Below are 14,236 nucleotides of genomic sequence, written 5' to 3' on the forward strand. Positions count from 1 at the left end.
AAAAATGGAGCTTTTTTCCCCTCCTGATGTTATAATAAATATTTAAAAATTCTGTTTGATGATAGTACCACATTCAACTTTATGATTCTAGATAGTCCAGTGGATATCACATTAAAGGAAATTAATTTTTAAAAAGTAAGTTTATAAATACACTTGCTGTGGATAGTCTCTGAAGCATACTAATAGTAATAAAGCATGGATTGAACTGAGTTGTATTTAATCATTCTAACAACCTGAATTGGTAAGTACTTCCAGACCTTCTGTTTTCAGATGAAGAGACTGCATTAGAAAGAGCTTGTGAAACCTGACTGTGGCTACATACTTACCAGGCTTGATGAGCTGGAGTATTAGTCTAAGCAGTAGGACTTGAGGCCATTGAACCTCACCTCTGGGTGGTAGTATTAATAATCTTGATTCATTACATGTCATAATGTTAAATAACATTGTAGACAGTGATGTGAACACTAAAAATTAAGGGCAGGAATTCTGGTGTATCAGTTGTTTACTCCACAGCTACTACATTACTCGCTTTCAAAAAAAAAAAAAAAACACCAATAAAATCTGTAGATCTCAATTCTGCTCCTAAGTAACATTATTTTAATTTTTATCTTAACCTGGACAATTCATTTTTTCCTATTTCAAGCAATGTGGTAACTCCTATCATTGATATAATTAATTCCCTTTTATGTGGCTATGTATACTGTTTAATATGGACAGTTGGTAGAAGGTATAAAATCGCTTATAAGTGATCACATAATAGTTAATGTCCTATTTTTAATTTTTTATACTCTTCAGGTTGGTTTGACATCTACAAATGCAGAACTAAGAGGATTTACAGATCAGAATCTCAGTCCAACAAAAGGTAAGGACAGTTGAATAAAATTTATCTGTGTTAAAGAAATTGCTAAACTAGAAAAAAAGATTTTCTGCACTGAGTGTATCATAAAAGTCATATGAAAGGTGAAGAATAAAAGGGAATGAAAATGTGGGGGGGGGGTAGGGAGAGAGAGATGCTAAATCTTCACTGAGATCTCTTTGGCCATCCTTGATCAAAATCCTATTGCAATTAAACTATTTAAGCTTTCTTCTTGATTTTCTTGTTTGAGAGCCCTACTTCCTAGTGGTTTAACCTATAGAATGAAATTATCTATCTGTCTGTCCATCCATCCAACTACCCACCCATCCATCCTTCCTGTGTCAGTATATATTCCTGTGTTAGTATATATTCTTGTATCAGAAATCTGACCTGCCAATATAAAAACTTAGGCGGGATGCTGGCAACATCTTTCAGTATGGATGTTTCAACAGTCTTTTTGGCGTGTAGAGATAGTATACTGAAATTTTTAGTGTTGAAAGGACATGATGTCTGGGGGTGAGCTTCAAAATAATCTGCTGCGGGAAGAAAAGTAAAGTGGGTGACTTTATAGTTAAAATTGTCTTTGAGTTGATTAATTGATTTAGCTGGGTGATAACTATATGGGATTTCATTATTTCTTTCTCTCTTTGGTGTGAAATTTTCCATTATAAAAAAGTTGGAACAAAATGTATGGCATTACAATGTAAATAACTTTGAGAGAAGTATCAGCTTCCTTAAAGGGTTTATGTGTAAGGTGAGAAAAATATTCTAGAGAGATGGCTAGATACCTGTATCTCAGTGTAAAAACATGTAGCTTAGTAGTAATAAAAGTCTGTAGAATTATTCTGAGAAAATAGTGTGTTTTATGAAACAATGAAAGACATTTCCAGCCTTCATGTTTCTGGTTTTCCCTAATTTTTTTGTTGTTGTAAAATACACAAAACATAAAATTTAGCACTTTAACCAGTTTTTAGTGTATGTAATTGAATGCTATTAAGTATATTCATATTAAGCAACCATCATCCCGTATAACTCTTTTCATCTTGCAAAACTAGTACTCTCTACCCATTTAACAGTAGCTCCCTATTCCCTTGTCCACTAAAGTCCTGGCAACCATCATTCTAATTTCTGTCTCTGATTTTGCCTAATGTAGGTACCTTATAGACGTGAAATCATATGGTATTTTTGTTTTTACAACTGACTTATTTCGCAAAACAGAGTTCTCCAAGTTGTAACATATGACTGTCAGAATTTCCTTCCTCTTTAAGGCTGAGTAATACTCCTGTGTGAGTCTCTGTGTGTGTTTTTATCACATCTTGCTTATCCATGCATTTGTCTATGGACACTCAGGTTGCTTCCCTCCTATATAGCTGTTGTGAATAATGCCGCTGTGAACATGAGACGATAAATATTTCTTTATACTCTGCTTTCGTTATTTTAGGTATATACCTGTAACTACCATATGGTAGTTCTATTTTAATTTTTTGAGGCGCTGCCATTCTTATTTCCATAGCAGCTATACCATTTAACATTCCCACCAACAATATACAAGGGTTCCAGTTTTTTCACATCCTTACTTGTTATTTTTTTTCTGTATGTTTTAAATAGTGGACATCCTCCTAGATATGAGATGGTATCACATTGTAGTTTTAATTTGCATTTTCCTATGATTAGTAATGGTGTGCATTTTTTTAATGTGCTTATTGTCCATTTACATTATCTTCTTAGGAGAAATGTCCACTCAAGACCTTTACTCTTCTCAATTTTTTTTCACATCACGGCATATGTAGAATGTGATAGCATGTATAGAATGCACTGGGGCTAAACAAAGGAGGCTGCTGAAGGTCAGGGGTTAGATAACCAGGAACTCCAGCTGCCCTGGGCTACTCCTGGCTGCCCCAAAGACTGAGGTGATTGGCATCTTTGTACCCCTCTCCCCCCATAATCTATTTATAACATGAAGTTCGTAGTTTTCCACTCTAATAAAATGTAACATTCAGGTCAGGAGAAGGAACCAGGATCTTCAGGCTTGGGAGATATGGAAAGCTACAGTGCTAAGTAGTGAGGCTGAAATGATAGAGTGATTCAACCATCTTGAAAATAAGAAGGTAGCAAGTCATCATGGGGAAAGCAACATGGAATAACCTTCAAATGCAGAAGACAAAAGAAAATGAGGGTTTAGGTGAGGGAGATTTATGGTACATTAGGTAACTGAAAGGTAGGAAAAATAGTCAAAAGAAATTAGCCAGGAAGGTATGTTAATAAAACCATGTTTAGTTATTGAGTAAACCTTCTTGGTTTAACTTTATAGAACAAATGAAAGAGGATCATTTATGAGGCAAGAACTAGAGAAGTAGATTTTAGCGAAAGCTATTTGTTTAAAAAAGAAATTGTTACTCTTCTTTGAACTGATGTCTTGTGGCCCCCGAAGAACTACAGGTTATGTGAACCAACAGGATTTGGAAAGAGGTTTCTTATTAATTAATTTTCATTGGTGAAACTTAGTTAATCTTTATTACAGTTGACTATTGTTTTCAAAGTAAGATGTAGGAAAGTATTTCACGTAATTGAAGTATTTATGTAGTGATATTATAGAAAGTTTTAAAAATTAGCAAAAAATTCTACCATCCTAACTCTTCTTTTTTTGTGTATTTCTTTTCATTTATTTTATATAGAGATATATATTTATTGTTTTACATATACTTTTCTTTTTTGATCAAATACAAAAAATACTTTTCTATGTCTTGACAGTCTTCATAAAAGCCATTATTACAGCTTCATACTATTCTGTTGTGTTTATGAATCACAATTAAAAAACATTTTGCCATTTTCTGTTTTGGGGGGTGCTGGACTTCAGAGTATAAACACATTGAGCTACACTACACCATGCATTTCCATTTTCTTGTTGATAAACAGTTGTCTTTTTATTGACTTTATGTGTGTATATATTTATATACATGATATATATTTGATATTGAACATAAGCATGATATTGGGCATCATAATGAATATCTCTGGTCACCTAATTTTTAAAGATTTATTTATTTATGCATTCAAGAGCTGGGGTACAGGCCAGAGGTGTGGGGGATGAGAGGTTTCACCAGAGACAGAGCAGGGAACAGAATAGGCAGACCAACCAAAGTACACTGTCATGAGACTGAGAAAAGCTTCATAGGTTGCATCTTAACCCCTTATGCCACCAGGGAGGCTCCTAATCACCCAAATTTTTTCCCCTTTTATTTATTTTCTTAAGATGAATGTTCAGAAGTACAGTTACTTGGTCATTCCCTTGCTCAAAACCTTTTTAACAGCTTCCTATTTTAGTCACTAGAAAGCCTCAAACTCTTTACTACAAAATCCTACATTATGCTCCTGCGTGTATGTTCATCCTTATTTCTGTCACCTTATTTGAGCCCGCTATGCTTCAGCCACATTGATATTTCTTTTAGGAAGTCAGCTGGAACTACTGTGAAGTTTTAAAAAAAGGGTTGATTTCTTTTGACCATATAAACTTTTAAGAGTACATTAGGGAAGTAATCAAAATATAAGAAAATAACCCATAATTCTTTATCTTTGGCTTTTAGCATTTGATTATAATGTTCTTATATGTTGTTTTCTTAGTATTTATTCTTTGGGTTCACTGAATTTCTAAGGATTTTTTTTACCAAATTGAGAAAGTTTTGACTTTGTGAATTTTTTCCTACATCTTGTTTTGCTTTCATTTTGAAATTCCAATGGGATATAAGTTAGATCTTTTTTTATTGTTCTGTGGTTCCCAAAGTTCTCTTCATTTTTTCCCCCATCTTCTGTGCTCTTGAAATTTTCCGTTAATTTATGTTCGAGTTTACTTATTTTTATTCTGCTGTTAATCCTACCCAGTAATTTTTATTTTAGATACTGCATTTTTCAGTTAAGTTACATTTTCTACTGAAATGTCCTCTCTTTTTGTTCATTGAGACACTTTTCTGTAATTCCTAAGTATAATTATAATAGCTGCTTTAAAATCCTTCTCTTGGTTCCAACATGTTGCTCATCTCAAGGTCAAATTCATTGATTGCCATTTCCCTAGAAAATGGGTCATGGTCTCTTGTTTCTTCATGTATCACCTAATTCTGAACATATCCCAGACTTTGTGAATATGTCATCATGACCCTGGACTTTTTTATTTTCTCTCAAAGTGTTGTTCTTTTTGTTCTTGTGGGCACTTAATTCACTGAATTGTGACTACAAATTCTGTCTTCTTGTGGTTAAATGGAAATTGAAATCTTAATTTAGTATTTAAATGTTTTAACTCAATTATGATGCTTACAGTCTGACCTGCGAATCTATGGTTCAGGCATCAAAGACTTACACCAAGTTTATTTATAGAATCCGGGGTTTCCCCTGTCTAGGTCTCTTTTTCTCTCAACAACCCCCACCCCTACAACAATGCTGTTTATCATAAACTGTTATTTAGTTTACTCCAGTAAGATTTTTTTTTTTCCTATGAGAGTTTTTAGCACCCTGCATAGTATAGACTGCCTGTCTCCCTTTGGCGAAAAGCCATAAGAAATGGGAATCTCACCTGGCTAAACAAATGTGATTCTGGGGGTTTCTCTCCATAGCTTTCAGATTATTTTTCATGATTTATCCAGATTTTAAAGTTGTTACTGGCCTTCAATTGGCTAAATATACCTAGATCACAAGGACAAAGGTTGTAAGAGGGTGGAGTTCTTTCTGAGAAAAATTAGGAGCCAATTACTAGAAGAGGGAGGAATGGGTAGATATCAGGAGGGGAAAAAGTTCATACATCTGTAAGTCTGTAACAAGACCTTTGTCTTCTAATCTATGAAACAGGAAGACTACCCCATCCCTTCCAACCCACCCCCCCACCCCAGCCTTGTGAGACATAAAGGAGATTATGAAAGGGAAGCTCTTTGCAGCCATAGAAAAACCATGTGGGTACAAAGTCTGGTGCTTACATGAGCCCCAGAATCACCTTTTCTGTTCCCTTTGAGGCCATAAAAAAATTGAAACTTTTATTCAACAAAGAACACCTAATGTAGAGTTAAAGCATTAGACACAGATTGGGAAAATACATACAAAAGAAAGGAGTATTCTTCAGAATTTATATTTCTAATTCCTACAAATCAGTAAGAAAAAGTTAATGATCAAAAAGAAAAATGGGTGGAGACTGACCATTTCCAGAGGAGAGCATGCTGGCAGTGAAAAGAGGCCTCAGGACACAAAAAATTGAAGGAATGAGCTTCAAAACAAAATGACCAGTTCAGTCCTGTCAGACTGGTGGATTAAAGACTTTCCACTCTAAAGACTGGGAAGGTGGGAAGCATGGAGCACTTACATGTGCACCTAGGTGTGCACTTACACGCACAGATAAATCAGGACGGCCGCTTTGGAGGGAGATATAGAAACCCTTTAACCAAGTCAGGAAATTTGTGAGCAAGCAGTTTTACACAGGCTTCCAACATTATGGCATTCCAAGGGGTCTAGACGCTGATTCTTATCCCAGTTACTCCCACTGCATAACCAGGAAAAGAAAAGCTAGGATACACGTTTTCTTGTGCAGCTGTGGTCTGTTCCTCTGAAGTCCTTGGCTGTGTAGTATTAATAGCAGCAGAGAAAGCCCTATGCCTACCCTCAGTTTAGGTTTGAGAAGGATCTTCATGTCTCCCTTCCCATCTGGGCCTGTGTGCCAGACCCATAAGCCCAAGAGTATTGAAATCCCTTAGCTAACGTCTGAGAAAGGGGAAAAAAGAAAAGAAAAGAAAAAAAGGTTGTTAGAGTATTGGTTCAGTAGAAGGTAAATGGTGTTACCAGAAGTAGAGCAAGAAAATAATTATAAACAATTTTTTGTGATAACCATTTATCAATAATAAATGGAGACAATCTAAGTGTCTAAGTGTAATGGGGGAATAAGTAGGATATAATGTTTCTGCTCAACTGGAATATTATATAGCTATTAAAATACTTAGATATAACAGTAATCATGGGGGAAATATTTAAAGCAAAAGGCAAGGTAAAAACAAAATATAGGAATTTATAAATAGTATAATGGTAGCTTCTCAACCTTCAATCTTAGATTAATTAGGAGATATGTGCAAGTTTGTGCTCAGTAAAACACAGAAATTATTTTATTTTATTTTTTTAAAAGATTTATTTATGCATACAAGAACTGGGGTACAGTCCAGAGGTGTGGGAGGGTGAGAGGCTTCACCAGAGACAGAGTGGAAAACAAAACAGGCAGATTGACTGAAATACACTGCTGAGGGGAGCAGCGGGTGAGTCAGGAGAGGTCTGCTGCACCATGTGGTTATCTCCCTGGCCGGGAATTGAACTCGTGCTGCAGTGGTGCGGCTAGCATCATAGGTTGCATCTTAACCCCTTGTGCCACCAGGGATGCCCCAGAAATCATTTTAAAGTGTTACTGAAATAATAGTAGTTTGGCTATATTTCCCTCAGTCAACATTCTAAAACTATGACTTGCTACATAACTCTGCAGTTTTACAATTATCTCAGAACATTTTTCAAACTTGAAAATAATAGTAACAAAATATTATGATTACAACTATGTAAAACCAAAACTGTACAGAAAAAAAAATGGAAGAAAACATATTGTCTAGTTTTGTCCATTAGAGAACCAGTGATTTTTCTCCCTTAGTACTTTTCTCATTTCTCTTTTTTTTTAAAGATTTTTTTTTTTAATTTATACAAGAACTGGGGTATAGGCCAGAGATGTGGGAGGGTGAGAGGTTTTACCAGAGACAGAGTGGGGAGCAGAACAGGCAGATGGACCGAAAACACTGCTGAGGGTAGCAGCGGGCAAGGCAGGAGAGGTCTGCTGCACCATGTGGATATCTCCCTGGCCGGCTGGGAATTGAACCCACACTGCAGAGGTGTAGAGGCTGCAGACAGCTTCAAGGCGCTGCACTCAACCCACTGCACCACCCGAGAGGCCCACTTTTCTCATTTCTCTTTGAGTTTTATAATGAGCACATATTATTTCTATATTAAGAGAGGAGAAAATTAACAAAAAAACTTCCCTTGCCACTGACCATCGCTGAAGGTAAGGACAAGGGAGGGTGGAAATGGTTAAATTTTTAAAAGCTCTTCATGTTATAAGCATATAACCCCTCCTCTACTTCCTACCTCTCAAGGACTGTTGCTGAAAACCTCAAAGAGCTCCAGCTCCTTCAACCAGATCAGCTCTATTTTATATTCGGATTCCATGTAAGATTTTATTTGGAGAAAGGGTCTTACTGTTAAAACAGAGCGCAAGTGGGAAACCTGTACCCATTATTCACGTAGTCACTCAATGATGGTCCTAGCTATCCACCTTGATTAGCATCTTCCCTTTTATACCAGACATCCAGCCAGCCATGAACTCTGCTTTTTAAATATTACTCATATTTCTTATTTCTTTTCTCTCCCCCCTGCTACTGGTTCTCGTTGCTCTTATTCCTTTTCAGCAGGATTTCGTAGTGACTTCTGAGCATTTATACCCTTTCCAGAATTGCTTCCCTTTCTAATTTTGTCTCTGTTGCCAAATTTTCTTTCTGATGGTGTCACTTCCTTTACCTACTCCAGAAGTCCTAGTCTCATTTGTATTATGAACTATGACTAATAAATTTATTTAGATCTCTGCTATATTAGCTCTTTCTCTTGTGCTTTGTTCCCTGGCCCACCCCATCTAAATTGTATCCCCTCCTATTTCATTCTCTGCCTTTTGACCTGTTGTATATTTTTTCATAGCACTTATTACTCTGCAGTATTATATCTGCATGTTTGTAATCTTTCTTTTTTTTTTTAAAGATTTATTTTTTTTAATGTGTAGAAGAACTGGGGTACAGGCCTAAGGTTTAAAGGGTGAGAGGATTCACCAGAGACAGAGTGGGGAACAGAACAGGCAGACTGAGTAAAATACACTGCTGAGGGGAGCAGTGGGAGAGATAGGAGAGGTCTGCTGTGCCATGTGGGTGGCTCCCTGGCCGGCTGGGACTCGAACTCGTGCTGCAGAGGCTGCAGATTGCTTCATAATGCTGTGCTTAACCCCTTGCACCACCAGGGAGACCCTGTAATCTTTCTTACTTTCAACTTTCATTCACTCTGCTGCCCAGTGTGGTCTTGCTTTTAACTCCATTCATTCACTGAATCAGCTCTTAATCTTTATCTTTCTGTGTTTTGTTCATTAACATTTGACACAGTTGACATCTCCTTTTTAAAAAACAAACTTAGTTTTAGAACAGTTTTAGGTTTAAAAATTACAGAGATAGTACAAAAGTTCTCACAAACCCTCACTCCATTTCCCCTATTATTGTCCTACATTAGTTTAGTACTTTTTTTTTTTTTTTTTTTTTACAATTAATGAGCCAGTATAACTAATAGGGGTCCTTATACTTTATTCAGATTTCCTTAGTTTAGCTAATGTCCTCCTGCACCAAGAGAGCCTTCAGGCCACCACAATACATTGCATGACCATGGATCCTTAGCCTCCTTTCGATTGTGATAGTGTCTCAGACTTCCATGTTTTTGATAACCTAAAAGTTTTGAGGTATGCTGGCTAGGTATTTTGCAGACTGCCCTAAATTAAGATTTTTCTGATGTTTTTCTCATGATTAGACTGGGATTATGGATGTTTGAGAGAAAGACCTCAAAGATAAAATACCATTTTCGTCATAGCATACCAAAGGTACATAGTGTCAACATTACTTATCATTCTTGCTGTGAACCTTGATCACCTGGCTGGGAAGTATTTATCTAGTTACTTTACTGTAAAGTGACTCTTGCCCCTCCCCCTCTTCCATACCATGTCTTTGGAAAGAAGTTATTATGTGGAACCCACATTTGGGGAACAGAGAGTCTGCTTTACTTCCTTGCAGGGGGGAAATCTACATACTTTATTTAGAATTTTGTGCACCCTAGATTTGTCTCTTCTCCCCTATTTATTTAGTCAGTCCTTTTTATCAGTATGGACTCATGAATAATTTGTACTCTGGGTTATTGCCGAATGTTACTCTACTCTTTTGCTTAAATTGTTAAAACTATGGCCTTTGGTAGCTTTCCTTTGGTTTTTGGTGTCACTTTGATAAATCCCCTTTGTTCTGGGTTTTTGTTTCAGAACTTTCTTACTTTTTAGCACTACAAGGTGCTGCAGTTTCGTTTTACATATTTCTTGCCTACTCCTCGTAGCAGACATTTTCTAAACAGGCCTGACTCCTTTTAATGAGAGTGTTATGGGAAACCAGGGGATAGGTGCTAGGTGAGTTCATTGCTGCTGGGGTGGTATTTTTTTGAATCACTGTTTTTGTGTGTGCGTGTGTCTGTAATACCACACTTTCAAAAACTTTCATGGAAAACAGTATACAATGTAACAGTTAAGAACAGGGTTGTGGAGGACTAGGTTGTAATCTTGGTTGTACTTCTTATGCCCAACCAAATGTGTCAATCTGAGAAAATTAATATCATTAAAACAGAATGTCATAATCACAGATTATAATTGTGATTTGTGCCATAGCATGTATAAGGCATATTTAATGAGGTGCACATAAATTATTTAGTATAACACCAAGCATATAGTAAGTATTCATTAAGTGCTTACTCCTTTTCCTCATTAATATTTCATCTTTTCAACTCTTCCCTTTAAATCTACTCTGCTAGCTCTTTGTTTTCTAAATGTCAGTGTTCTATGGGGTTTTGTCTTAAGTTTTCTGCTCACCTTCTATAGTCTTTCTAGACAGTTTCATCTTTTCTCATTGCTTTAGTTATCATCTACTTTGTATATGCATGAATTTCAAATCTGGATCTCTAGCACAAACCTTTGTCCTGAGTTTTTGTATATCCAACTGCTTATTGAAATCTTCATTGGAATAACTTACCGACATCTCAGACCCAGACTGTTCAGAAATAAAGTGGGATTTCAGACTCTCAAAACCTGCTTGCCCCTAATTTTGCTGAGTGGTAGTACCAGCCACCTTTTGCTCATATTCAGAGACTGAATCATCATGTTTGACTCCTTTTATTTTCCCTCTACTTTTAATCAAATCATTTATGAGGCTTGATTCCACCTCCTAAATCTTAGCCCTCCCCACCTGTTTTCTCTATCTTCACTGCTACTAGCTGAGTTCAGACCACTATAAACCATTTCTTGGATTTCTGCAGCTGGTTTATTGACATCCAGATTCTATTCTTTCTCTTGCATTCGCTGTACTATAGCTACTTTCTTTTTCGTAAACACACATCTTAAGTCTTCCAGTTAAAAGAACATTTCAAATAATTCCTTATTGCCTTCAAGAGAAAGTCCAAACTCCAACTTAAAAGATCCTTCATGATATAATTCTTGCTTTCATTTTTTAGCCTTATCTCGAACACCAATATTTCTGTCACATTTTCCCCCTCCTCCTTTTCTATGTGCCCTTTTCCATATCTGGAAGGCACAGACACCATCTTCCTTGCTGACACCATCTTCCATTACACTCCTGATATAGGTACATTTCACCATTGTAATTTCTTTTGATTCATCATGTCTGAGTTTAGGTCTTACTTCTGCTTGGCACATAAACCTCTAATACTCTGCTTTTCACTGTTGTAGTACTTATCACACTGTACTTTAATTACTGGTTTTACTTATTGGTCCCCTCCTGATCCTTTGAAGTCAGAAACTTTGTTACATTTTTCATTGTGCCTCTAGGACAGGTATTCAAAGTATTTATCCCATAATATCTACCTCCAAATAAGGACTTTGTGAAAGAATGTATGTCCTTCCTTCTATCTATATAATTCCTTTGGCCACTGGGAAAGTTCCTATATTCTTTTTAAAATCTAGCTGACCACAAATTCCTCTACACTAACATACCTTGTTTAATTGCACTTTTTCATTGCATTGTGCAGATATCAAGGTTTGATAGGTGACACACTTCCAGACATCATTTGGGTATGCAATTCCAACAGTGAGGGAAACAAAGCAAAAATAAACAAACAGATCCACATCAAACTAGAAAACTGTGTACCACAAAGAAACCAATGCAAAAACAAAAATGGCAGCCTATGCATTGGGAGAAGATATTTTCACATACAAGTCTGACAAGGGGTTGATTTCCATAATATGTAAAGAATTCCTGTAACGCAACAACAACAACAAAACAATCAAAAAGTGGGCAAAAGACATAAATAGATCCTTCTCCAAAGAGGGCATTCAGATGACTTACAAGCACATGAAAAAATATTGCATATCATTTATTATAAGGGAAATACAAATCAGAACCAAATGAGACTACCTCACCTCTATGAGAATGGCCTATATAAAAAAGACTGGAAACAGCAAATGTTGGTGAACATGTGGAGGAAAGGGAACACTCATGCACTGCTGCTTGGTGCAACCTCTATGGGAAACAATAGAGAGGTTTCTTAAAAAACTAAAAATGGAAATACTGTATAATCCAATAATACCACTGCTTGCTGTTTACCCAGAGAATATGAAAACACTAATACAAAAACATGTATACACTGCTATGTTCATAGCAGCATTACTCATAATAGCCAAGTCAATCTACATATCATCAACAGACAACTAGAAAAGAAATTGTAGGATATATATGCAATAGAATACTGTTCAGCTATTCAAAAAAATGAAATGATTCCTTTGGGGACAAAATGGGTGGATCTTGAGGTGATTTTGCAAGGTTTTACTCATTTGCGGAATATAAATAACCAAAGAAAACAAATTGGCAAAGCACAGCAAAAATAATTCCTAGACTCTATGAGAAATATACTGGCTACCTGAGGGGATGGGGAATGGAAGGTGATTGACACTGGAGCATTGATATAGGGTGAGAGTATATGTATACATATGGAAATGTCAGGTTGTACTCCAGAACTGTACAGTTATGTGAGTGATTGGCAAATCAATGAAATTTGAGAAAAAAAACAAATTGAAGTTTGTCATAAGGGCTGAAGAAGTTGATTGACACCACATTTCCAACATCTGCTTACTTCATGTCTCTGTGTCGCACTTTGATAATTCTCATATTTCCAACTTTTTCATTATTACTACATCTGTTACAGTGATTTGTAATCAGCAGTCTTTGGTATTACAGTTGTAACTTTTGGGGAACCACAAACCATGTCCATATAAGATGGTAAATCAGTAAGCGTAGTGTGTTCTGACAACTCCATTGACCAGCTATTCCCTTATCTCTCCTTCTTTTCCGACATCCCTCTTCCCTGAAACATAGCAATATAGGAATTAGGCTAATTAATAACACTACAATAGCCTCAAAGTGTTCAAGTGAAAAAAAGAGTTATACGGTTCTCACTTTAAATCAAAAGCTAGAAATGGTCAAGTTAATGAGGAAGGCATTCAGAAGCTAAGATGGGCCAAAAGCTAGGCCTCTTGCACCAAACAGTGAGCCATACTGTGAAGGCAAAGGGATAGTTCTTGCAGGAAATTATAAGTACTACTCCATTAAAGACACAAATGATAAGAAAACAACACAGAATTATTGCTGATATGGAGAAAGTTTTAGTGGTTTGGGTAGAAGATCAGACTTCTACCCAATGTTCCCTTCGACCTAAACCTAAATCCAGAGTAAATCCCTAACTCTCTTCAATTCTCTGAAGGCTGAGAGAGGTGAGAAAGCTACACAAGAAAAATTTGAAGCTAGCAGAGGTTGGTTCGTGAGATTTAAGGGAAAAAGTCATCTCCATAACATGAAAGTGCAAGATGACGCAGTGAGTGCTGATGTCCAAGCTATAGCCAGTTATCTAGAAAATCCAACTGAGACAATTGCTGAAGGTGGCTACATTAAGCAACAGTTTTTCATTGCAAACCAGTCTTATATTAGAAGAAGATGCCATCTAGGACTTTCATAGCTAGAGAGAAGTCAATACCTGGCCACAGAGCTTCAAAGGACAAGTGACTCTTCTTAGAGGCTAATGCAGCTGGCAACTTTAAGTTGAAGCCAATACTTGTTTACCATTCTGAAAATCCTAGTTCCCTTGAGAATTATGCTAAATCTACTCTGCTTGTGCTCTATAAATGGAGCAACAAAGCCTAGATTATAGTACATCTGTTCACAACATGATTTTGCTGAATATTTAAACCCACTCACTGAGACCACTGTTTAGTAAAAAAGATTACTTTCAAAATATTACTGCTCATTGACAATGTACCTGATCACTCAGGAGCTGTGACTGAGATGTGCAAGGAGATGAATGTGGCTTTCATGTCTGCTAACACAGTGTCCATTCTGTGGATCAAGGAGTAATGTTAACTTTCAAGCCTTATTTAAGAAATACATTTCATAAGGCTGTAACTGCCATACATAGTGATTCTTCTATGGATCTGGGCAAAGTCAATTGAAAATCATCTGGAAAGGAGTCACCATT

The 14,236-nt window shown here is 36.5% G+C and overlaps 1 protein-coding gene across 5 annotated transcripts in view; it reads left to right on the forward strand.

Moving 5' to 3' along the window:
* TFDP2 (transcription factor Dp-2) overlaps positions 1-14,236 on the forward strand; it is a 162,405-nt gene that overhangs the window by 45,495 nt on the left and 102,674 nt on the right. For all 5 annotated transcript variants that reach the window (XM_054700763.1, XM_054700764.1, XM_054700765.1 and 2 more), the window contains exon 3: positions 796-862. In XM_054700763.1, coding sequence (XP_054556738.1) covers positions 796-862 — 67 coding nt within the window. The remainder of the gene's footprint in view (positions 1-795; positions 863-14,236) is intronic.

This window comes from Talpa occidentalis, unplaced genomic scaffold (assembly GCF_014898055.3).
Source record: "Talpa occidentalis isolate TD23 unplaced genomic scaffold, MPIMG_talOcc4v2.1 talOcc4.4, whole genome shotgun sequence".
NCBI classification, from domain to species: Eukaryota; Metazoa; Chordata; class Mammalia; order Eulipotyphla; family Talpidae; genus Talpa; species Talpa occidentalis.